General features: G+C 41.2%; 1 protein-coding gene and 1 long non-coding RNA gene across 2 annotated transcripts; one reads left to right on the top strand and one right to left on the bottom strand.

The window, feature by feature from the left end:
• Positions 1-728: 728 nt before the first annotated feature.
• Positions 729-18,466, bottom strand: slc7a5 (solute carrier family 7 member 5). Its single transcript, XM_004564618.6, has 10 exons — positions 17,519-18,466; positions 15,903-16,028; positions 8,951-9,056; positions 8,598-8,642; positions 8,373-8,496; positions 7,385-7,488; positions 7,131-7,227; positions 6,586-6,735; positions 4,183-4,360; positions 729-3,022 (listed from the first exon to the last, which is right to left on the bottom strand). Exons 1-10 carry the CDS (start codon positions 18,111-18,113, stop codon positions 2,967-2,969), a joined length of 1,581 nt encoding a protein of 526 aa, XP_004564675.1. The 5' UTR covers positions 18,114-18,466; the 3' UTR covers positions 729-2,966.
• A 1,068-nt stretch (positions 18,467-19,534) lies between these two features.
• On the top strand, positions 19,535-22,602 carry LOC106675740 (uncharacterized). Its single transcript, XR_001342059.4, has 2 exons — positions 19,535-21,012; positions 21,601-22,602. It is a non-coding gene; the product is annotated as an uncharacterized LOC106675740 (long non-coding RNA).
• Positions 22,603-23,525: the final 923 nt, after the last annotated feature.

Genomic DNA, 23,525 nt, shown 5'->3' with positions numbered 1-23,525 from the left:
CAGACACAGGAGGAAGCACGCTGATGTCTGTGTGGCTGGTTTGCACAAGTCCAGCATGGAAGCTCTCAGGTGCTGGCAATGGGATTTTATGATTGTGTCAGCGTTTCTCTAGTTAATGTTTTACTACGTTTCGGGAAATACATTTATTGTATTAAAATACAGTAAGGACCTAATGTAATTTTAATAACAACAAATCATGCAGCAAGCCCGCTGCACATGGACGTCCTAAAACAAGGTGTTTGATCATGTAAACTGGAAATTTAAGGGTTAAATGCAGGGATGGGAAGTAATGAAGCACAAATAGTTCACGACTGTACTTAGGTAGAATTTTCAGGTATCTTTCCTTTACTTAAATATTTATTTATTTATTTATTTATTTACTGTATGTGTACTTTATAGTCTTTATATTTTATCGGGGTTATGTTATATTAGGGTTGTAAAGTTGGCCGGAACGAGCAGAGGTGTGGCCTTGGTATGATGGCATTTAGCTATGGCTGCAGAAGGAAGAAATGCTTTTAACTGTCAGCAGAAGTGGCAAATAGCAAACTACAAATACTTCATTACTGTACTTAAGTATAATTTTTAGTTATCTGTACTTAAGTAGTTTTTACCCCCCCTCTCTAAATTTTAACACTAATATCTGTACTTTATACTCCTTACAAATAAATTAATGCAAAGAAAGCTGAGAGGAGCAAACGATGAAAACCAAACAAAACAGAACACAAGACTGGAAAAAAACCTCAAGATTTATTTGACAAGCACTTTTCACAAAATGCCCTGTAAACAAATTAGAGCGACTAATAATACACATCAAAAGTTTGCTACAAATAAATAAAGTTCCTACAGTCGCATTTATGTTAGTTTCTCCATCAGCTCTGAGCGATGGCTGGAGTGTTAGAAGGCTCTAACTCTATAACATACACGTCACTCCTCCTGGATCCACCGCTGCCATGGTAACCTGTACTTTTGGTCCTTTTTCCAGGAGGAGCGGGGTGGACACTAATAATGCAGCTCTAGTTTTCTGTTTGTAACTTTTACTGTGCGTGAAATACAAACAAAAGACAAGGATGAAAAATGAAAAACTAGCAGTTATATTGTGATGTGAAAACGTGCTGCATCTCTCAACGAACCCATTATAAAAATAAAAACATCAAACTTCCTCTCTGACAGTCTGGGTATAACTAGGCAGAAACTCCTGTGTCACTTCACTTTAACGGTCCCAAAATACAAAAATGGAGCAGGGCTGCATGGAATAATTTGGAGGGGAGCATTTAAGCTCCATATGTCTGTGCCCAGAAAAACAACTATGTTACACACACACACACACACACACACACACACACACACACACACACACAAAACTGCATTGTTTCTGTCTTTCCATTCTAACCTCGTGCTGTGAGTGTTACATGGCTTTACTGCAGCATGTAGTTGGAAACATTGCCTCAAACACTTTCAGTGCGATGGAGTAAAAGCAGCACTCTGGGAGCCAGGCTCAGTTATCCAACATATTGATCACTGACATCAGTGACAACCCCACCCCCGCCCTAAAAAAAAATAAAAAACACAAAAAGAACAGCAGAAAGGTTGCACATTTTGACCCACTTTACAGAAAATACTATTTCCCATGGGCACTTCTGTCAAGCTTAACCACATGAGGATTTAAAAGACACTTCAGACACAGAAGTCCTATGAGGAATCAGTAGACTGCACATTTTTTATACTCGGAGATAAATTTAAGTCGGGCTTTGGTTAGCCAGACAAACGAAACATACATTAGGTTTAATTTACTGCCCGTTTACCCGATATAAAACCACAGCAGCAGGCCTACATGTGAGAGGACGTCAGCACTTTGATCGTCTTTAAATATTTCAAAAAAGGAAAAAAAAAAAAAAAAGCACAGCCTCTGTTCAGCTTTGTGCACAGACGCACAACATGCCAGGTCAAATAACCAACACTGAGAGGCAGACAGATGCTTACTGTCAAAAGCACAGCAGCACAGACAACAACACAACACTGAAATTGTAAAGACTGCAGGAGCAAAACAGAGTGTGTAGTGATATCCAGCAACAACTTCCTGAAGGGAAAAGTTGTTGTTGTGTTTGTTTGTTTTTTGTTTATTTTGACAGCTGGTTCTGCATCATCGCCCACCTACGCTCACCTTCATCTGCAACGTAAAGGCACCGCTAAATACAACAGGTTTCTGGTGACAGCAGATTAGACGTATTCACAGAACAATTAGTGAAAATGTAAAAAAAAAAAAAAAAAAAAAAAAAAAACAAAAAACAAAAAAAAAAAAAACAGTTCTTGTTTTATAAAAAGAAAAGAAAAAAAGAAACTACAAATTATTGACACTAAAAGGGTCAAATAACCCCAAAGAATGACGATGGCTGTTTAACTTCAGAGAGAGAGAGAGAGAGAGAGAGAGAGAGAGAGAGAGAGAGAGAATGACGATGGCTGTTTAACTTCAGAGAGAGAGAGAGAGAGAGAGAGAGAGAATGACGATGGCTGTTTAACTTCAGAGAGAGAGAGAGAGAGAGAGAGAGAATGACGATGGCTGTTTAACTTCAGAGAGTGAGAGAGAGAGAGAGAGAGAGAGAGAGAGAGAGAGAGAGAGAGAGAGAATGACGATGGCTGTTTAACTTCAGAGAGTGAGAGAGAGAGAGAGAGAGAGAGAGAGAGAGAATGACGATGGCTGTTTAACTTCAGAGAGTGAGAGAGAGAGAGAGAGAGAGAGAGAGAATGACGATGGCTGTTTAACTTCAGAGAGAGAGAGAGAGAGAGAGAGAGAGAGAGAGAGAGAGAGAGAGAGAGAGAGAGAGAGAGCGAGAGAGAGAGAGAGAGAGTGTGTGTGTGTGTGTGTGTGAGAGAGAGAAAAGCATTAACGGAGTTCAAACATCATCAGTTATGATATCTTAGCCCAATCGTCTTGGCCTTTTGGCTGAAGTAAAAGGGCAACTTGGTTTTTAGGACTGCTGAGGCACAACTTCCATGAACTTCTGACACAGAGCTGTGGTCGAGTCTGAAAAACAAACATCGGAGACGGTTAATCATCACTTCACCTAAGTTTCCACCCAAACAGAGCTCAAATACACCGACTGCATCCCAAGTCCCATTTATCTGTCCTTAAAGGCCACAGCGGCGTTCTTATTTCCACTCAGGAGAGCTATGAGTGAGGCAAACATGAGATCACCACTAATAAAAACCTTTAACAGGGACCTCCTTCAGATTTAGCAAACCGAGTCTAACCCTGAACCCTGAACTGGGTTTCAGGGGCCAAAACAGCTGAGGTCACCTGGAGTTAAACATTTAACTCAGCGATGAAAGAAAAAAAAACTTGGATATAAATCAAGAGCAAAGCAAATGTTCAAATGAATGGAGCTGAAATATGAAAGCCTATCAGTGTGGACCAACACCATATCTTTCTTTACCCAACGTAAAGCCTTGAGATGATAAATCTGAAATCCTACCAAATTTTACATTTGATTGTTAAATGTTATTATTTAGCTGGAAACTGACAAGGACAAAATGCAGCAGCTGAAGAGAGAAATACGGATCAACACACCAAAGGTATAAACCTAAAATATTAATCAGCAGCAGAACGGAGGACAATTTTAAAAAGTTTCAAGAAGAAAAACTTGTCATGTTTTTATTGAACCTAGCATTGAAACTTTCACGCAGAATTTGAGATAAGTAAAAATCAACTGAGTTTATATTAACCTCATAGGACCTGGCGTCCACATACGTGGACATCACATTTTGGGTTATTTAGACCAAAATACTCAATTTTGCTCTACAAGGGCCTGATATCCACTTACAAGGACATTATACTGCTACTGTTCTATCAAAATGTTAAACAAATATCCTCATATGTGGCTCTTATTTTTCTTAAAAACAAAAATAAGGTAAAAAATAAATAAATAAATCTGGAAATTCTTTGTTTTTACATTCATCGGGCCCCAACATGCCCAAATATGAAAGAGAAATTAAAAATGCATGCCATGGAAGAGTTTGGGTCTTAGGAGGTTAATGCACAAATTAAAAGCGCACACAAAAACAGGTGGAATAAAATGCTCCAAGTAACATATTCATAGACAAGGGGGAGGAGTTTGTTTTACTTGGTTTTAAAATAATTTCCCCCAGGGATCAATAAAGTCTTCTGATTCTGATTCTGATACTTACGGATTCCATTTCGCAGCCACTTGGGTTTAGTCTGCCACCACACACCAATAAAATAGACGGGCAGTCCAGTGCCGATGATCCCAAAGCCGATGGCGCACTCGACTGGAGTCTTCCAGAAGGAGACGATGATAAGGAAGAGGCAGGCTAACACAAAGCTCACTGGTAGCAGAATGTTCACCTGCAGGGAGAAGCACAAAAACTCATAACTGAGTGTTTGCTGAGAAATAACGCCGCTGTAAGCCACTTCTGCATTGGCTCGATGTTTTAGAGTCAGCGCGAAGTGACCCAAAACTACAGTTCCTCCATGAGCCACTTGAGACAGGCTCGCAAAAGGAGTCAAAAGCTCCTAAAATACCCAAATTTGTAGCAGGAAAAAGAATATTTGCAATATGCTACAAAAAACAGTTATGACGTAAACTGTTTTACAACGTATCCACCAGGATAACTGAGCTACGGGCGTGTCTGCATTGCCCCTATGGCAGCTACAACATTAGCACTCCACCATTTCATCCACATAAGGTGGCAGCGGAAATGCTAACAAGGAAGGCTCAAAATCCAATCCTAAACCAATGAGGGACATCATGGTGGCTAAATCCATCATTTATACTCTATGCACAGAACCTACGGCCATCTTTTATATACAGTCGTTGTGATATCTAACCTGGCCAAGCTAGATGCAATAAGACAGGATGCTCCCTATTATGTATGCTAGATAAACTCATTTAACCACTAGTGTCAACTAATGGACTCTTCCATTAGCACCCTTCAGTTGTAAAAATCATCAGCCAAGTAAAATATCGAATCACCGCCACCCTCACAGCTCTGGTTAGCTGAGGTGATAAAATGGGATGCCAGGATGTGGCAGGTGGCACAATTCAATAAAGTCTAAATCTTTCACAGATTGTCCTTATAATCTATGGTGGCCCTGAGAGGCCAAATGCACTGCAACTTAAGAAAACACCAGTAAATAGAAAAAACACAGAAAAAGCTCACAAAACACAACAGAAGTGTAAACGGCTAATAGCAAACATGGATCTACAGTATCTTATGGATTATCCAATTAAAATTACCTGCATCTTTTGCTCCCTCACAACACATAAGCTGTGAATGCGTCTCCCAGAAAAATTTAAACTGTTGTGTTTTGAAAGCTTTTGCAGTATTTTTACATTCGCTCATACTTTCTTAAGTTTAAGCTGCAGTGCATTTGACCTCCCAGCGCCACTGTAGTAATGGTAAATGGCCTGCATTTGTATAGCGCTTTTCTAGTCCATAGGACCCCAAAGCGCTTTACACTACATTCAGTCATTCACCCATTCACACACACATTCACACACTGGCGATGGCAAGCTACATTGTAGCCACAGCTGCCCTGGGGCGCACTGACAGAGGCGCCCCAGGGCAGTAATAATAATCCCGGTAATAATCCTTATTACCGGGTTATGTTTGATAGCGTCTGTGCTCAATAATCATATATGCGATGCACATGTGTTCAGATGCATTTGGCCACGTAGCATCAATGTGAGTGGACACTGTCAATAACTGAGCTGTTCTTAGAACACTGTGCCCTATCTCTCCTACAAAAAGGAATAAATCTAACTGTGATTCTCCACTACTCTCATTGGCTGAACAGCAGGAATGTGACAGACAAAGAAAGGAGAAAGGAAAAGAGTGGGAGAGTGAAAGAGAGATGGAGGTCAGCAGGGACAGTGCCGCTCCTGTCCCAGCCACCCGCTTTCACACAGGACTGGACCAGTACATCCATTTGCCTCTTTCACTTTTCCGCCTCTGACCATCAAACACACACTCAAATTGTAACAAGGGTCCTCTGTGATGCGGAGAGTGCAGCGGTAGCGCTCTTCCTCTTACTCACACACACACACGTTTGTGTTTCCATCACCTCAGAGGACATCACGGAGATCGTGCAAACCTACCCAAACCATAGCTAACTTTCCAAATCTGGACCCTAATTGTGAAAGCTTTCAACCTCAAATGTAACATTCAAAGACTTTTTTTTTGCTTTTCCCACACTGACTGTATAAACACATTCAGGTCCCCACAGCATGGGTAACACGAGTACACTGCACACACACACACACACACACACACACACACACACACACACACACAGCCAGCCTCAGCACCAGCTGACTAGCATCCAGCTCCCCTCCTGTCTTTTAATCTGCGATCAGTATCTGTTCATCTGCACTGAATGGATCTTTGTCTGTCGCTTTACACAAAGAAGGAAGATTTCCTGCTGCCAAAGCCAACTTCAGTGGGAGTCAATGATGACAAAGACCAAGAGAAGATCCATTGTTTTGGCCTGCCTGACAGACTAGTTCTCTCCACCACCAGCCACATTTTTTGCTGAAAACCTCTTAAAAACAGTTCTCGAGGCTGACTCACCTTTATTGGTCGATCCAGCTCAGGCTTCTTATAGCGGAGCCACATCATTCCTATGATTGCCATGGCGATGCAGAGCCAGTTGAAGAAGCTGAAGAAGTTTATGACGGAGAAGATGTCGTTGGAGAAGGCGTAGAGCAGCGTCATTAAACACTGGACAGACGGAGAGAAGGGAAAACATTACCTCTCTAAGTCTGGTGACACTGCCTCCAAGTATGAGATTTTCTGCATGCAATTAAATAAAGTAACTCATTGAAGTTCAACTGAGCAGGTGTAAGTTGCTAGCATGTTGGTATGGTTTGATTCTCCGCTGTGTAAGAGAGCAGCAAAAAGTCTTTGTTTTCAGAAAAGTTCACCTTTGTCCTTTTATTCAAAATTAATTAAAAATATTCTGTAACTGTATATAATAACCTATTATGCAGTGAAGTGAAGTGAGATCCCACAAATTAAAATACTGAAAAGACACGCACACTATTATTTTAGCTATGGTTTCAGAAGATGTACTCTCTTGCGTGCCAATAAAGAAAGTTAAAAAACCAAAAACATACAGTGAATATAAGTGAGGGGAGTGGGGTCAGCAGAGTGGGGTGGATCATTGACAGCAGACTGGGCAGGTGACCCTCCCGAGAACCCACAAAGAATAACCTGAGATGAATAGAAAGACACAGATATGTGATTAATCGCTGTGAAAAGAAAGATGAAGAGGCTCCGGGTGTTTCTAATCTTGACTCTTAACACTTGCTAATTGTGTGTGTGTGCGCACGAGTTTTTTTTTTTAACATGGTTGGTGTGAGAGTGTTACCTGGATGATGTGAACAGTGAGCCGTTGACTGATCCAAAGCAGGACAGGCCTACAAACACCGGGATGATCCACGCCATGGGACCCAGGTGGTAGTTACCAAAATCCTGTAGACAACAACATCAGCAACATATATTCAGCATTCAGCAGCAAGTATTCACATCTTTGGACCAGTTATACCCCCCACCCAAATATACAGTGCTGCTAATTTCTTTAAGACAATTACAATCAAGACCGACTTCTTGGAAACTAAACATAAAATGGTCCCGGGCAGTAGTTTTCCAGGCTTCCTGAAGGTGTCTTAAAGTTTTTCTTTGGACACTGGCTGCCTTAAAATACTGCTGTAAAACAAGGTGGAGGCTCTGTCAGGGCAATGGCTTCATTTTTTCAAATTGGCAATGATCCCAAACACTATGCAGTAAGCACACCTGGATAGAAAAACACACTATCACTCATGAACTGGCCTCCCCAGAGGCCGGGCTTCAACATTATTAAAGTAGTATGCGATCATCCTGATAAAGAATGGAACAAAAGCCAGTCAGCATCTAAAGAAGAGCTTCAAATGTCCTTGAAGAAGCCTGGAGAACTATTCCCTAAGACCACTTAGAGGAATTACAAGAAAATTTCCCTTCTGCTTCACGCGTGGTTTTGGATTGGCTTTAACTCAGGAGGTAGATTAGAGCAGGTTGTATACTAATCAGAAGGTTGCTGGTTCAGTCTACTCCAGTCTCCATGTCAAATATCCTTCGGAAAGACTCCAAGCTCCTCTCCGAAGCATCTATTGGAGTATGAATGTGTGTGAATGTTAGATAGGAAGCACTTAAAGCATACCAAATACAGACTTTCAAGCTTGTTAGAACTGTACAAACTCTGTTTTTGTCTTATATCTTTTAATAAATCACCGAACCAATTTCCCATTTTCCTAGCAAAATATAAAGAAATGAGGGATGGCTCAAGACTTTTGTACATTACTGCAGCTCAAAGCACTCACCACAGCCACAGCCTCTGAGTTAAGCATCTGATTGGGGGAGAGTGTGGTGAAATAGGCCAAGTTTGTTAGGACATACACTGCTGTCACTATCGGCAGGGAGATGATGATGGCTCGAGGAAGGTTTCTGAGGAAAACGTACAACAACGGCAGGCTGATTACAACTGCGGACTTTTGACTACTCCACATGAATTTTAAAGGTAAAAATCACAATTGTGATCAACTTACTTGTAAGGTTCAATCATCTCCTCTGTAACAAAATTCAAGTAGTTCCTGGAAACAAAAGAGACAACAAATAGGTATTGAACAGTAAAAAGCAATGAAGATGCACTGAACCTTTATTTTTCTGATATTTATTATTTAAAAGAAACATTAGTAATGTACAGTATGTTCAGTGTTATTTGTAATAGCCATTCATTGGACTTATCAGATGATATGTTACTGACAAAATGCCCCAGCATTTGATCCATTTTCACACCGTCTCCAAGCACCAGGTTTAACATTTGAATTGAGGGAAACTGGATACAGGCAGAGAGTGGACAGCAAACTAATTGCACAGCTAGGCTGATGTGTTAACTCACCAGCCACCGTAAGCAAACAGGCCACTGTAGAGTGCCAGGCCAATACTTCCAAACTCATATTTGGACCCCTTGAAGGAATTCTCTGGAAGAAGTCCGGCTGTATCACCTGGAGAAGACAAAAGGATTAGGATTTATAAAAAAAAAAAAAAAAAGCCCCAGTTTACCGTCTGCGCTATTGGGCCACGGGCAGGTTGACCAGTCATTCTGGCATAATACATAAAACACTGACCAGTGAATCCACAAGCCAAAGAGCCTTTGAAAGGGAAAATGTCTAATATCATGCTTAAATCCGCCCCACTATGCGGATCAGTGAAGGACTGCAGAATTACTGGAGTTAAGACCTGGCTGAGACAGTCAATAAGTAACCCAGACAGTGGCAAGGCTATGCGGGTTGACATAAGGCTCACGCAGCCTATAAAAGAGGCAGAGGTAAAAGACGAGGGAGAGGAGCAGGGGAAAGTCTGTGGTTAAGGATAGTTCAACTTTTTAACATTTGTGTCATTTCTAATTATCATAGCTCTATGAATCGCGCCTTCCATCCAATGGCATATGAGATGCTAACGCTGATATAAATGCAACTTGTTCCAGCAGACAGCATATGTATTTCTCAAATCCTGAGCCCTTATGGGGATTTATCACATTCTGATCACTGCCTCTTTTTCCAGTCCTTCAGGTTTCTGCTGGTTGTAGGGGATCTGTGTACAAATTCCTGCTCTCCACGACATGCATTCTCATTCTCAGACATGGCGACGGTTGCTAAACCAACAGCCCCCGGCAGTGTTGGTACTGGGAGGGTTAGCCCTGAGCCAATGTGCAGCGTGGGAAACGCCCGATTATTGTGCAGCCTGGTCCAACGGACAGCCTCATGCATTGCTCCACCTCTGATGAAGCAGACAGATGTGTGGCCACAGTGTCAAGAGACCATGGCGCTCACTTTGAAGAAGTTTGATTATTTTGAACTGTGAATAATGCAAAAATATCTATTGCAAGAATAAAAGTATGGACTGATAATCTACATGATGGGTCCCCCTTAAGATGGATTGCTTTTAATATTTGAGACAGTTGTCGTCTGAGTTTGCCTTTAAATATTCTGCTGCATATTCCAGCATCAGTTAAACGTCACAAAGCAGCTTGCTCATGCTGGTTTGACATTTCTATGAAGAAGAATAGATTTTTTTTTTTTTTTTTTTTTTTAAAAACCATGTGAGTAGCCACACATTGCACAAGTCATGTCATCCACCTCAGGCCTTATGTTGACCCGTGTCTCAACTCGACAGAATTCCTGTTAAACTCACAGCTTCTGATCAGGCTTAAAAATCAGTGCAATGGCCAATTTCATAGTAACCTTTACAGATTCCTATGATAGCGAAGTCTGACTCATCACAGCTCCTTTTGTTTTCCTTTTCTGATATGATATGACATTTTTAACGGGACTTACTGACCTTTGATATTTAATGGGGGAAAAAACAAAACAAAAAAACAAACAAAAAACAACAACAACAAAAAACAAAACAAAACACAGAAACTTAATCTTTAAGAAAAGCAACCAAATTAAGGCACATTTCTGTTAGATCATTCATGCAAGCCATTTGTGTGAATGATCCAACAGAAAAGCAACCAAATAAGCCTCTTTTCATAGCTAAATGATGCGTTTTATTTGAACTGATAACACTTAGACCTCCTATTATTAGGCATGCGTATGGTGAAACCTTTAAATCTTTGCCTAAAGTCAGAGTGGGGGACTTTCCTCACAGTTCTGTTTCTACCACTCATCACATTCCACCATATCGGTCTGGGCACGCTGACCCACCACCAGCTGGTCTCATGATACAGGCACCAGACAGTGAAAGTAACACACACACACACACACACACACAACCAAATATGCATGAACGACAGAGAACACACACGCAGCCGATAACTTGCCAGCAACACCTGAATGAACTAAATTCCTGCCTTTTTTCCATTCTGTGTGTAGAATCAGGGCACAAAGCACAACTCTGACAATGCACTCAAAGACACCTCTTTAGTTTTTTGATAAGCACACTTTATTTCAAGTGCATATTAGTTCTCTCAGTCACGCTCTTTACAACCACAAATATTGACAGATCATGAAATGGCAAAAATCGGTCAAGGTCTTTAGCACGCAGCTATGACAATGGTTTTAATCCACTTATTTATTGTAAGAAATATTAACCTGCTTACCTTATAATCATTTACAGTCACTTCCTCACGCAAAGAGTTCTCTACATTTCAGTGAGGCCCAGTACCAATGCATGTTGTTGGTGAGCAGATCAAATTGGCACAGATGTCGTCAGCTGTAACCCCGAGTCTGATTCCAAATACAGGGCCTTTCTACTTGTCATTCCCCTGTGTTCTTTCCCTTCATTTCCTGGCTTTCTCAACAGCTCCCTGCTAATAAAGGCTTTTGTGCCTTCCTTTTTTTATGCTTTCCTTTGTTGATATAATGACAGGCACATGCCTAGTCTTTCTAGAAGTCTATGTAATGTCAGACGTCCCAGGTAAACAGTTATTAGAAGCAGAGTGATGATTAAAGATCTTAAAATTGATTCAGAGTAGACACCAAACCAGAAATGACACTTGGAAAAGGACTAGAATAACAAATTGGTAGAATCCGTCCTCGTGTTTCATTTACAAACCAAAACAGACACTAGATAGGTGAACTTAGCATTCAGCTTACAGGGAACGGATCAGGAAGGAAAGATGAATGAAGCCGCAGAGTAAAAGCAGGTACAGCTCATGCTTGTTATTTACTTGAGAACACTTTGATGAAGTTTTCTCACACTACTGGGGGAAGAATTACTTTCAAAAGTATTAATGTAATTAACGGTATTGTGAGAGTAGAGCACAAAGGTCAGAGGCTGCTCCCTGCAGCTGCTGATGTTACAGATTCCACAGTTTGCTATGAATTCCCCACAGTTACTGACACAGGTTTGCTGACATGAACAAAAACAGCGGAAATTGATATTTTGGCAACTTTTATCGAATGTTGTGAGTCACTGCAACCTTTTTACCTCTGGATATTCAATATTGGATCCATACGGCACGATTTTGGTCGAGCACCTTAAACTAACAAACTGGGATTTGCAAACCTCAACTTTACAAAGATTTATTAACGAGTGCCGCACAGAACATCGGTGTATGAGTCGAAAATATTGGCTTTAAAAGTCTGACAAGGAGACATGCTGAACCAGACGCAGCTCTGGTTTAATCGACCGCCACTCAGGTGATCTCGGACCTATGATCTCCGACCTGTCATTTTACCCACTAAGCCTGTGCATCTGTGGCTCCAGTGCACCTCACAGCTCCAGCTGAACATGTTAAATTTATCCCAGTTTGGTTCTGATTAAGTAATCTTGCCCCATAACAGGATACCCTTGCTCACTTACTTCTGTGTGCAACAGTTAGCTGAAGTTTTACACCAACAATTTGGCAGTAGCGGCAACTAATAAGGGATCAGAACATAAACAGTGGATTTGGATTTGATATGAAAACAAAAAGCAGCAGAGACTGGCTGGTGCTGCAGTGCGCTGTTAACGTAATTTTAGATACACATTTATCACTAAAGAAACAGGCTGAAGTAAAGCCAGACTAAACCCAGTCTGCTTTCGGTGTTGTGTTTTGATGCATTTCCTTCATAATATTTTAGCTTATTTCCTTTTTTTGTTGTTGTTATTTTGAATGTGGACACTTGTGCAACTGCATCAACTTTGCAGTGCAGCTGCAGTTTTAAGTAAACCAGTACTGCCACAAAATCTGCTGAATTTCAATACATCGATGGAATATAAGGTGTTAGTGTGTTTACACTGACGTCAGTGTTTCATACAGTGAAAATACACAGGTCATGTACAGAGTCTAGAGCCAAAATAAGCCCTGTGGTCAATCTCCTTATACTCAGATGTACCAGCTCATCCTCATTCAATACACAGTGCTTGCTGTATTCCCTTTTATTGCATTTCTTTCTTACTATTTCTGTCCAGGAGAGCTACTCTGATCTAATGCTAATGATCTAATGTACCCCCGTTTTCCATTTTCCTCCGTCTCTCTCAGAGGAATACGATGGACAACAGCTTCATTGCGTGCAGGAAGAAAGCCAGCCATGAGAGCACAGTTAGGAGCCAACACGGGCAGCAGATTGGGTACAAGCCTCCAGTCGCCTGGTAGAAGCTTTAACCTCACAAAAGAAGCAGAGGGGTCTTGTGTCAGCTTTGATATGTAGACCGTGGTAGTCAGTCTTGGCTGAGAGTGCCAAACCCTTCCTCTAGAGGGCAGTTTGATCGCGTAAGCACACTTCCTGTCTGATTAAAAGCACACTTTTCAGTGGTTTATAGTGAGCTGAGCACATGTTTGCTTGTTCAAACAGAAGTTATTTGTGACTCAGACTTGCAACAGTCAATGAGCACACTCCCAAATGTGTCCTACATAAGAGCCATTATATGGTTTATCTGTCCTATCTTTACACAACGCTTCACCAGATCCTGTTGGTTGTAATAAAATTCAGAAGTCACTCCATGAAATCAAATATCTACAAATCATGTGTGTGAGGATTTACTCGGGATGGGAACACAGCAGCTGAAAGAGAGGCGATCCAGACACAATTTAGGAGTCACAAGCGATGAAAGACATGAAAGCTTTATACGTCTGGGCCATCACGACTTTCTTTTTAACACAATTAACCTCACAGTCACAGTCAGTTTGCCGGTTTTAATCTTAGACTGACTTTGAGGAAAAAGGTACACGACAACACTTCTTCAAATCTCTTAGTGAAGGAGACACAGATCCATTAAGTTAAGTAATCTAATTTAAGGATTTCCCCCTTGAAACTGAGATTACCTGCTTATGTAAGGGTTGATTGTGCCAGCAGGCGAGCTACTGTGTCAATGGAATACACAGCTGGAGTAAACACAGCTGAAACTTCCTGTTTTATGTCGCGTGGCACACAAACTGGTCCGTCAACTTCCTTGACGCTGATGCAATCACTCAACTCAAACTGTAAAGACTTTCTACACTGCCTAAATCATTTAAGGGAATCTAATAACAATATAAACGGAACATTAAAATACACAGTTCATAAAATCCACATATTTTACCATGGAGTTTATTTACTGTTTAACTTTTGTAATGTGTGTCAGGCTCTTAAAGTAACCTTTTTATGCTTTTTAATTACTTTCTGATACACTGTCACGATGGTCTATCCTCTTATTACAGTTTTTTCTGATTGCTTAAACCCTAACTGTGATTCCTGTAGCACAATCTCTAAAACTATTCAGACTTATAGCAAAACCACTCACTGAGTTTGCAAAACTAAAAGCACAAAAACTGCTTTGCACTCAGTTTGCAATTTTGTAACACACACTTTGCAAAACTGTAGGCACAATTCACTGCACAACACTCAATTACCAAATTTCCAACACACTCCTAGCAAAAGTATACACATGTATGGCTATCATTAACACTAATTTGCCAACTGTCTGGCACACTTTCACATGTGAAAACTTTTTTAGATAATCAGTTCACTTTGCAATCAGCCTAAGCACTACAATACAGGTAAGCTGTGTGTGCGGAGTACAATGGAGGGAGCAGAAAGAGTGAGAAGTAGAGGAGGCCGAGGAAGAGGACGTGGAGGTGAAGAAGTAGGACGAAGAGGACGACAAGGACAAGGAGGAGCAAGAGGAAGACGAGGAGGGGGGAGAGGAAGATGAGGAGGGGGGAGAGGAAGGGTAGGAAGAGTAAGAAATAGAATTGCTGATGACATCAGAGCTACAATAGTGGACCATGTAATCAACCGTGGAATGACCCTGAGGGTAGCTGGCCAACGGGTCCAGCCTAACTCGAGCCGCTACACTGTAGCAAGTACCATAAGGACATCTTGAAATGAGAATCGGTTAGTACAGTCACTTCGCACAAAGATTTGTAGCACTGCCATATGCCAATGAGAAACACACCAATACCATTGATGTAAAAATACTGAAATTGTTACTTTACAGAATTGCTAGATGACCAGATGCTGGGGGCAGAGGAAGCATGTTCACTGCAGACCAAGTAACCCATATAGTCATTATGGCGATTGCAAATAATCCTATACTTGGAAATAAACACTTGTGTTTGTTTTGATGTGTTTGAATAAACACCAGTACTTGAAGTTTGGATCCCTCTATGCTTATGGATCTATGACAGAAGTATGAGCTCACACTGACATAGCCTACCTTGTGCACAGAGAAAGCAAAAGCCAGATGTGTTTTGTATTCATACCATCAGTGTGCAGTTGGCGCATTGTGTGCTTAGTAGATGATGGCTTGTGTGTACTGTTTGATACGGAAACACCATTTTTACAAAGATGTGAAGAGTTAATCTAGCTGTGTTTGCTTTTGCAAGAGAACTACAATGTTTTGATTATTGGGTGACAGGTTTTCTTATTTGTGTGAAGAGTTTTGCAAAATTAGCCAATAGTTACAAAAAATGTGCTTAAGCAATCAGAAAAAACTGTAAACATGGACAATGTTTAATAAGAGCTAATGGATCAGTATGGTGTCACAGAGAGCAGAAATCCTTAATGTGGGCATCTCAGACGGCGAGCACGGAAGCCACACCCACCTGATGTTCAAACCTCCTGCTTTTTAGGAACAGCCAGTGAAAAGGAGAGGGAGGAAAAACAGACTGAGTGGGTTCATCAAGCCTGAGTATATTAGAAAAAGAGTGCTTTGAATCACGGAGATGCACAAGTCCAAACTGTCAGCACGTGTCATTTGCATATTTGTGGCTACCTCAGCCCGTCTTCAGCCATGTCGGTCATTTACATTTTAACTTGTTAAAGGTGTGTCTGGAGGGATGGAGGGAAACGCTTATAAAGTGGGGGTTGGGCAAATAAAGCCGGCATAAGAGCAAAGAGGTGACGTGTGCATTTGTGTATCTGTGTGCTTGTGCAAGGTACCTTGTCCAATCTTGACAAATCCGATGATGATGATGAGCGCGAGCGCTAGAAGCTTGGCTGCCGCGAAGAAGTCCTGCACTCTGGTGGCCGCCTTCACGCTGTAGCAGTTCACAAAGGTTAACAACACTGCGAAAGAAAAGGAGGCAGAGAATAAGACCACAGAGTAAAAGAGGCCACTGACACATAAAGCTTACAGGTGTGTTACGCGTATAGGAAACCAATCTTGTAACCAGTCAAATTGCACAACTTTACCCTGTAATGTGTTTCTTCTGCTCCACTTGTGGGACCTTACAGTGAGTGTGTGTGATTGTACGTTCTGCTGTCAACATGACGCGAGCAGAGGAAGAAGTTACAGGGGTGACACATTTTAAGAGAATAAAGTCTTTTCTCCTGTACCCATCTGTCTTTTAAATGCCCATGTACCGGCTGGTGCCTACCCTATCCTCCATAAGCGCACACACGCAAAGTTGCTGCAGTAGCCTGTTAGAAGTGATTAACTAAAGCAGCAGGCCTGTTCAAAGCTCCTAAATCAGGTCGGGGCCACAATAGAAAGACGAGACGGCACAATGAGGCTCTGTATTTGAGAGACCAGGACAAAGGAGAAGGAGGCCAAGTACAGTACAGGGGTAGACACACTTTGGCATCCAGACCCACAAACACACACTAATGGCTAATACTTGGGCATGTAGCATACACGTATATTCACAAACCTGAAGGGAACAGAGACACGCTGATCTGAATTATACAGATTCCAGCAGCAGTCAAATTAAACAAAACCTGGCACTAAAATAGACTTTAGGAGCTATGAATGTGCAGCGACCCTGACCACCTCACAGACACACACACAGACACACACACACACACCTCTAAACTTATGTTCAGGCTGCCATGAAGTCTTGAAAAGAAGAATGAAGTGATGAAACAGGTGAGAATCCTGAAATAATTGCTTTAAGACAAAATAAGGTGTAAAACAGCCCAGTGCACATAGAAAACTCTGCACATCCATCATAAATGTGCGGCTGTTTATTAACTTAGACATGCGACACGGAAAACTGATGATAAACTACTTGTTTTTAAACCGCACCACTAAAACTGGGGTTAAATCATCTATTGGTGTATATTTGCTTGCATTTGATTTAATAAAACCAACTTACATTAAGTTATCATATCTAAGCTTTAAGTAATTAAAATGAAGGCATTTATTTTGATTTCTTTGCTGCTTATCACGTCACAGAAAATATTATTTATGATAAACACCAGGAATTATTTCAAAGCAATTAATTGGGTTATTTTTAAGACCTATAACCTGTGAGCAACCTACATCACCCCGGCAGCTGATGTAATATCGCCGCATTTTTTCCACTACTACACGCGCGCGTGTGCGAGTGCTGATGGTATCGCACGCGCTCCATAGGATGAGGCTTTATATATTGTGTGTGAGCATAGTCGTTCATTATCTCAGGAGGTGCCCACGAGGCACAGGTGTTTTTATAGTATAGATATACAGGAAGTGCAACCACAACCGCCTGCATAGGGACTCTCTCACACACACACACACACACACACACACACTAAAGTTGCATCATCTCGCCCGGTGCCTGAGCTCCGATACTCACTGATGCAGAGACAGGCCACTAGCTTGGCCCCCGTCTCCGGCACCGAGCACACGGGGAACAGCGGCTTCAGGAGGTAGGTGGCGAAGACGTAGGCGACGATATACTGGGAGGACGGCCGGATGATAAGCAGCTCGATCCAGAGTTTGAGGAATGCCGGCAGGGAGCCGTACACTTCCAAGATGTAGGCATAGTCGCCGCCGGACTTGGTGATGGTGGTCCCCAGCTCCGCGTAGCAGAGGGCGCCCACTGTGGAGAAGACCCCGCACACCGCCCACACTATGAGGGACAAACCCACAGAGCCAGCCTCCCTCACTACGCCTGTCGGCGTGACGAAGATACCCGAGCCGATGATGGTGCCCACGATGATGGCCACGCCGTTCAACAGCGTGATGGTCCTCTTCAGGGCGACCCCTTCCTCCGCTCCGTCTCCTGCTGTGACGTTGCCGGGGCTGCTGAGGTCGCTTCCCGGTCCTCCATCCTGACCGAAGCCCCCCCTATCACTGCCGCTACCCGGGGACAGCATCCTCTCAGTGACCTGCTTATCCTCCTCCCTGTCCACGGACGAGTTGGAGTTTCTCTTCTTCAGCCCTGACATCGCTGGTTCCTCTTCTGTCTGCCGCACAAAGCTTCCCGTCTCGCCCCCCTCTGTCGTCAGTTTGATGTGCCGGTCGCTCTGATGCTCAGGCCGGCCTCAGCCACGAGGAGTCCACGGCGTGTCTGTTGTGTGACTCAGAGCGGCGTGCTTTCTCTGCTCTACTCTCTGAACGAATAAAAGAATCGTGGAAATTACGACGTCTCTTACGTCAGAGCCTATCCTCCATAAAGCCCTCCTTTATTCTTTACACCCCCTAGCGTCGGAAATCTGCTACTGCTCCGCCTCACCCCCGAAGCCCACACAGCACCCGTGGCTTTCAGGGACCAGATCACAGAGAAATCATGGGACACGGCCACCCCCGGGTAACTGTTCTGCGTGAAAGTAACACAACCAGTTTAAGGAGACACTAGAAGATGTTAGTGAGGGCATTTTTTTAACTGTATTTTCACAAGTTTTACAGCATTTCTTCTAGATGAAGGTCTCCACCACCCAGGGGCGGATTTAGAGGGTTGGCATGTGCCATCCTGAAATGATCTCTTGCCACCCCTAGTGTCACCCTAGTTTTTCATATGACATTGTTGTTTATTAAGACAGGTTTAAGATAAGGTAGCATTAACACTTTGAAGGTAGAATGATGGTGAGTGTTATTAACACACTGTGTGCCGCATCTCCAAAACGCATGACCGGCATGTGAATAAGCTGACATAGCAACAAGCTGCAGTCACGCGCTGAGTCTCTGAAAGTTTGGACTTCAAACACAGCTAATTGTGCTGAGAGTGATGAAGCTAGTTATAAAATACTCCAAGGATCTTTTCCTTTTTTTAAATATTATTTCGCATTATGTTCTGTAAAAAAAAGGGGGGGGGGGGGGGGCGTATACTTTTTCACACTGGGTCATTTTGGACCTAACATATTTGCCACTACTGTTAAATATGTGATGAATACCTCAGTCAGGCTCTAGCCTTCTTAGTCTCTGTGTTGTTGTTTAATGTCTTGTTGTTGATACTTTGCAATAGGATATGTTAATCTCAATTTTAAAGAAATTGAGATTTTTTGAAATTGGGCCTGGGCTTGTCCATAGTGGACACTTTTATTAACCATGTATCCCCACAGTGTGCACACACTACATAAAACAAGAAAGTCTAGTGCACCACAGTAGTAAAAACTCATACTTACTTTCCAGAACGCACAGAAACCAGTTGCACTGGTTTTATGGTCTTGTACTCTGAGAGAAAATAACACAAGTGGAGTTGGTCCCACTGGAATGAGGACATGTTGTGCAATTTACAGACATAGTCATAGACCTGTCTTGCTAGATTTTCACTTTGCCTGAGGATGAGAAACATCATGAGTATAGAATTTCCGTCAACAGAAGCCACTGAAAAAAAGGGACTGGCCATCTCTTGGATTTATGTAAGCATCTTGCATGTATTTAACACAATTGCCTCATGTTTTAAAGATAAATGTTACTATATAGTGTGTTGGGGGAAAACTCTGTAAAAATCCCAGGAGAAATAAAGACACAATGAGACAAAGTTACTTTCTTTATCAAACGTGTACACGGGTGAGCTGCTAAGAACAACTCACAACGTGTACAGAGGCTGGGCACTTTTTATAGGAAAGACAGTGAGAACAGGATAAGAAAAATACAAAACAGATAAAATAAACAACTCCATATGTGGCGCTAGTCTCGTCAGCAGAGAGCTGGGAGAAAGCTGTGAGAGATAAAACAATCTAAAACAATATGTCCCAAAACAGTATGTCTTTGCTGAGAAAGTCTAAAAAGATAATTCTAAACTAATCTAACTAATCTTTCCTGTAACATAGTGTAAAAACTACATGATATGCAGAAAGGGTGTATTAAATTGTTCATATCATGTTCAGGTGAAGTAAGTCAATAACTGTTAAATCTCGTGAAACCACGCGTGATTTCATCTCGCGGGCTTTGGATCGTGGTTTAAAAAAGGCATCCATCTCAGTCAAGTCGAGCAGCCAACTCTACGTTTTTGGTATGTCTTGATTTTTTGAATTAATATTTACCATATTTCAGCCAAATGTAGTTAACGTCTAGAGTGTCGCCATGTAACATGCTAAAAAAAAAAGAGCCGTTAGCTTATTTGCTGTTTTATCTGTTGTCAAAGAATTGGCGCTTTTTCATTTGAATTTGTCTTTGGCACAAGAGCCGTAATATCACATTAAACCTAATTACGAGGCGCTCATAACATAATTTGGTTTTCTGTGTGAATAGATTTGCCAACTGACTCTTCAGTTACATTGTGTATTTACTGCACCGTGGTGTTAGTGAGATTTTGGACATTGAACAGCTTTAGCTAATATCATCAGCGGCATTATGCTAGCTTACATCCCTACCCCTCCTGCCCTCACCTGCTGTCCTTTTGTTTTTGCTGCACATTGAGAGACGACCTCTATTCTGCATTTCACCAGGGGATGGATTGTGGGTTCAAGGTGTTATGGTAATGTTATGCATTAGGCCAGTAAAAGATTTTTATGCTGCATCCATTGAAACAGTCATTATTACCTGTGAGTACTGATTCCACTAAAATGATGCCATAATTTTTGTCATGCATTTACTGGCCCACTAAGAAAATTTTTTCTTTTTAAAAAAATGTATGTTCTGGAAACTATCCATCCATAAAGTTGATGTCAAACAGGAACTTTTGATATTGCTTTGTAGATGCTGGTGTTGCATGTTGACTGGTTTAAAAAGTCAAGAGTTTTTGTCTGGGATCATTTTCTTCTGTGCTACTGAAAAGTTCACAAATCTCTGTTTTCTTTGTTATAATACTTTAGGATGACATTAATGCTCAAAGGGAGTCTCATCAAAGTGCTCCGCATCTGTGTGAAAGACAATTGCAACATCTTGGTGCAGGAGTTCATGGTGAGTGTTTTATGAGTAGATTGTGGCTTTGCAACTTTTAAAAATGCATTTAGTTATCCACTTGATTCTCATTGGACTGGTTAGGACCAGTAGTTCTCTTTAATAATTTGAAGTTCACATGAGGCCTGGTAGTGAACTCGGCCGCCCCCCCTTGAGGCCCCACCCCTGTATTAGGGGTCACATCAGTGTGAAAAAACTTTAAATTTGTCATTCTAGTGAACAAAGGAAAATCCCACCAATATTTACATTAGCTTTTGTTTGGAAAAAAAAAAAAAAGACCAACAGCTAACCAAATTGTGGGGCTGAAAGTCTAAATTCTAACATCTTCTGAGTGACATAACCTGGATTTCTGATGGGCCGGTGTCTTTCTAACAAAAACTAATGTAAAGCATTTGAAATTATTATGTTTTTCACTCTCTCTTAGAAACTCTGTTAGACCATGAATGGCAGCATGGCAGGCCACTCTTTGGCTATAGTTATTTACTATGTTGCTTTGATTGGTTTAAATTTCTCTAACCTTAGAACTGGTAGATTCAAAAGAGATGAGTTTAAAAAGGAATCTTAAAGCAGTGTTTTGTGTTTAACCAGGACTTGACTGAGGCCACTGCACAGATTGAGAAAACCACAATGAACATCTGTCTCCAGAGATGCGCCAGGCAATGACTTTTCTGATGTTGGCATCATCATCGAAGGTATAGTAGTTCTTCAAGATCTGGATAACGTGACCTTTGCAGTAGCCATGCTGTTTGGACCTTTTTTTTTATTCCTTCAATATGAGTTACCCATCACAGCTCTGCTACACTTGAGGTGATTCAAAGGGTGGTAATGGAGTTGGATGCAACTCGGCTCTCAAGAAAAGCTCACAACTAAGACAAAACTGCTCCTGCAAGGAAAGCTCACTGTTATGCATGCAAGCTGATCAGCTCTAGGTGAGAGGAGATTTAAATCTCACACTTGTTCTGCTGCATTTTTGAAGCTCAATTCCAGGAACAGATCGCAGGGTTCATTTTTATATACTCTGCAACTGCCATGAGGACGAGCTGTTTTTTTGTTGTTGTTTGTTTTTCCTTTTACTCTGTACAAGTTCTCTGTTTGGCAGCATTTTTAAATTTCTCTTTGTATTGTTTCTTTCTTTTACTAGTGAAGAGATGTAGCATGAACAGTTATGCAGTCTAAATATCCCATATGGGTCGTGTGAAATGGTATTTTCAGTTTCATTCAGTTGAAGTAAAGAACGTTGAATATTTCTAAGTGTGCTGTTTTGAACCAAGATGTCACAGTATGATCAGTGCTGTAATTTTTGACAGTCACTGTATCAATGTTATTTTTGCGTCTCTTGAATAAAGGTTTTGACCTGCGAGTGCTAATTTCTTTAGTTATTGGGGTAAAATGGGTAATGTTGATAGGAAGGTGTTTGCCAATTCAGTAACCTAATTTAATGTTAATGGAAACTAACATTACCTCAAATTGTTTAGTTATAATTGTTGTTTAACTGAATCTTGACGTCAGAGGCCTTAAATAGAATGTTTTGTATTGTTCTTTCCCAAGATGGTTACCTGTAACATTTTTCAAAAGAAACAGTCTAATTTCTTTGCTGTGATTGATTCCAGAGAACACGGAAGAACTGACATTATTTAACTGTTGATTTATATAGATTTAGTAGTGGAGTAATGTCAGTTTAATTCTTTACCTACTGTCAATGCAGTGAAATTAGACATGTTGTTTTGAAAGGTTACTGGTGGATGCCAGCAACCATCTTGGAAGAGAACAATATAATCTGTTATAAGGCCTCCATTTGAAAATTGTGTATTTGATACTAGAATATAATAGCAAAATGTAATTTGAAGATAACATGTAGTATTTAAGTGACCAAGTAGTATTGGGTAAAAGTTATTGAATGGTGTTGGAATAAAGTGAGAAAATTGTGAAGGATTAAAATATTCCAAGAGCTCAAATTACTTCATCAAAACATGTTTAAGTCACATTTTATCAACACAAATTGCACAGGTTTATTGAACATGAATAAATTGTGTTAATTTAACTCAATTGTTTAAGTTGCTGCCAAAGCAAAACATCTGTGTGCAACAAATGTCCACCATTGAATTAAGTAAATCCAACAACATATTTTTTTCAGTGCAGTTTCTATCTCTGTAAGCATCTAGATGTAAGTGAATACCAGCGTGTTGACACGTAGTACTCAACTCTTTTTCTTTCTTTCTTTCTTTTTTTTGTTAATGCCATCAGTGGCTTTTAAGTGGCTGTTTGAAGCAAGAGTGAATCAGGTCAGATGTGCATGGTCCAGAGGTCATACAATAGATTTGCCTCCATTTTCACTGTTTGCTTTCCAAACAGACCAGTTAGGACTCTGTGAATGTTTACAATTCATACACAGGTTCATTTGGGGAACACAGTGTACAACATCATTAAAAAACACAGCTGAATCATCTTCAACACCATTGTGTTCATTCAGTTTGTCACGTGGTTTGTGCTCTAAAATATGAGCGGCATATCGT

Source organism: Maylandia zebra, linkage group LG7, assembly GCF_041146795.1.
Source record: "Maylandia zebra isolate NMK-2024a linkage group LG7, Mzebra_GT3a, whole genome shotgun sequence".
NCBI classification, from domain to species: domain Eukaryota; kingdom Metazoa; phylum Chordata; class Actinopteri; order Cichliformes; family Cichlidae; genus Maylandia; species Maylandia zebra.
This window is presented reverse-complemented; position numbering and strand designations above follow the sequence as displayed.